Raw genomic sequence first — 3,206 nt, 5'->3', positions numbered from 1 at the left:
CGGTTAGTTTTTCCTTTTTTTAGGGAGGCAGCGTCTGATACATTGGCTGTGAATGGAAGGAGACATCTTGACGTTAAAAACAGTTTACAGTCCCAGAGGTATAGGAGGAGGCACAATCTGAGCCAGTATAGGAGGCACAATCTGAGCTGCAGGGATATGACACGAGTAGCTCCTGCAGCGGTGTAATGCATCCAAACACCCACTATTCTAAGGATAAAACATGACGAAGCTCACCAGGAATAACGCTATAGTTTCCCTTTTCCACAAACTCTGGTTATGATACATCAGCCACATCATCTCGTATTACATTACATGTAACAGAAAGACCAACTATAGAGGAACATAGACTGGTGGTGTGACAGGCCTCGTCTTGTGTGTGGAAGGAAGGAGGCTCTGTATCTGCAGCAGTGAAGGGTTACATCATTCCCACACAGCTTCACAGGGAAGGGTTATAACCGTGTGAATGACATATTATCATCACTAATGGCAAATACACGCCTAAAATAGACGAGTGAGTCACAGAGTCAGGCCTGCATCACAGGTGGACCAGCAGCATGCTATATGATGTAGCCCCTCTCTCTCTCTCTGCCGCTCCGAGGCTCTCGTCTCGGCACCGCGCCCGGCTGTCAGAACCAGAGCATCGTGACGTCTCTCTGTATCGTTTCGTCAGACCGACACATAATAGTTGTGATTTTCCGAGAGGAAAGATGTGTTCTTCTTCGCAAAACAACCATCTTTACCGTAGAACCCTCCCCCTCCCTCTCCCTCTCTCTCTCTCTCGCTCTCTCCCTGTCCCCCTGCAAGTAGCGTATCACAGCATCAGCATCCTCTCCCTCTCTCTCTCTCTCTCCGTTGGCGTGTCCTCCTCCTCCTCCCTTCACCGGCTCCACAACACCCCTCCCGCGGTTCGCAGGTGAAAACAGAGAGATGCGGCTGCAGATGATGTCGAGCGTCTGTTTGTCTTTATCCTCCCGATCGCGGCTCCTCACGCTGAGTAAGAGAGGCCTCTATTATACTCCTTTGCTTTTCTTGCCGTAAATCGATATTTTCGCTCTCCTCTTCCTCCGTCTCATTCGCATCAGCATCCGGGTCCCACACTCCCTCTCTCCATCCTCTCTCTCTCCCTCCCTCCCTCCCTCTCTCTTTCTCTCTACCCCCGCCCTCCTCTCATCCTCCTCAAATACAGCTTATCTCTGCATTCACCCCCCGAGGCGCGCTGTGGTCCCTATTCCATGAAGGAACCGAGAGAAGAGTTGATCAGAATCACTATGAATTGAAAATGGGGGAACCCTGATGTAAACAAGACAAACGTCTTTCTCTGGTCTGCATCCCTTAACAATTGTGTGTATTGAGCCGTACTGTATATTGTACCCATTCTGCAATCTGTTAAATAAAGTTTTCATTCATTCATTCATTCATTCATTCATTCATTCATTCATTCATTCATTCATTCATTCGGAGAGTTGTCCGTCACCACGGGTTGCATTATGTAATAATACATTCAGTCTCACGGTCGTTTACAACAAGAAAGCCTTTGACCGCATATAATAACTTTGATGACATAACTTTGAGAGGCGGGCGGAGGGTGGCCTATATGCGCTATACACAAGGGAAGCCATGAATTGAACTAAATTAAATGTAACGATACAAATAATAATACTAGTAATAACAACAATAATATCTTATTGTGGCCCAAGATTAAATTCGATTAGATTCAAATGTATTGTCATCATATAGTACAAGCAGGGGCGTAGCTGGGGGGGGGGGGGGTAGGATGATTCCAAGGGCCCAGCACTTTTTTATAGACATCACTCAGGTGTATGATTGATGCTCTCATTGATACTATGTTTGTTTATGAAGTGTGTGTGTGTGTGTGTGTGTGTGTGTGTGTGTGTGTGTGTGTGTGTGTGTGTGTGTGTGTGTGTGTGTGTGTGTGTGTGTGTGTGTGTGTGTGTGTGTGTGTGTGAGATATATAAAGAGAGGGGGGGTGAGAGAGATGAGGAAGGGGCAAGAGAGAAAGAGAGCTGGGAGAGTGTGTGTGTGTGAGAGAGAGAGGGGTGATTACTCAGCCCTTGTGTGGGTGAATGTAACAAGTTCCTAACGTTTTCTTTCCCCTATTATTTCATGCACACTTTATTCATTGTTTTAAATTATTATTTTCTTTTACGTTATTTTGTGCATCACTCTGTTTGAATTTGATGCAAATTTGCAATGCATGAGGCTCATCCTTTTGTGTTAAATGGCTGCACAAAGCAAGCATTTGTTGACTCGCATGTTGATAAGAGTATTAAAACTTTGAACTTGAAAAAGATCTGTTTAAGGTAGAAAAAAAAGGAGAAAAACCAGTTTGACCAGTTTGTCTATTTTGTGTGTGTTGGTGTTGCCCCCCCCAGCATACCACAGCGAAGAAGAGGGCACCAGCAACCACAGACTGGTAGAACATCTGCAGCAGTTTGCTGCAGATATTAAAATACCTGAGCCTTCTCAGGAAGAACAGTCTGCTCTGTCCCTTCCTGTAGGGCCTCGATGTTGTTCGTCCAGTCCAGTTTACTATCACTTGACCCAGGGTTGTTCCCAGCCTAGTGCGACTCAAGGTTCTTTGGTAGACTATTGCATTGGTCCATTCATTGAAGATGAACGCAATGCGACATCCTTTACTAGGCTCACCCACCAACAGTGCAGGTGCTGAACTGCTGATCCGAATGTATAGGTAAAAACCATATTATGCGTTTTCATCAATAAATAAATGGCCAAAAAAAATTGGGGGCCCACTAATACATTCTATCATGGGGCCCAGAATCTACAGCTACGCCCCTGAGTACAAGTACAGTACAACGAAAAGAGGCATCCAACCAGAGTGCAAATGTAACAGTAAAATGCAATAGTGATATACAATGTACAGGCTGGGTATATAAAATATATAGATTAGTACTACTGAGTGATAGTGCTAATCAGATGTATGTACAGAGTTGTAGTATTAATATGTACAGTGATACAGGTATAAAGACAGTAAGTCATACTGACCAGCAGTGTAACTGAGTAGGTCAGGGATATGTACAGATATAGTATCTACAGATATGTACAGATATAGATATAGTATCTACAGACATGTAAAAGGATTATATGCAGGCATACAGACAGTAAGAATAAATTATTTATTTATCTTCCTACAAGGTAAGACTCGTCTAGTCGTCTCCATATCTGTC

General features: G+C 44.3%; 1 protein-coding gene across 1 annotated transcript in view; it reads right to left on the bottom strand.

Moving 5' to 3' along the window:
- The window catches only part of LOC311235472 (serine/threonine-protein kinase BRSK2-like), a gene marked incomplete at both ends in the record, with an annotated part of 47,977 nt that extends 47,680 nt beyond the window's left edge, over positions 1 to 297 (bottom strand). Inside the window, 1 exon segment of the mRNA XM_084322935.1 lies at positions 235 to 297. Within this exon segment, the coding sequence (XP_084179061.1) occupies positions 235 to 297 (63 nt within the window).
- Between the last annotated feature and the right edge of the window lie 2,909 nt (positions 298 to 3,206).

This window comes from Notolepis coatsorum, assembly GCF_963971535.1.
Source record: "Notolepis coatsorum genome assembly, chromosome: 10".
Classification (NCBI taxonomy): Eukaryota; Metazoa; Chordata; class Actinopteri; order Aulopiformes; family Paralepididae; genus Notolepis; species Notolepis coatsorum.
This window is presented reverse-complemented; position numbering and strand designations above follow the sequence as displayed.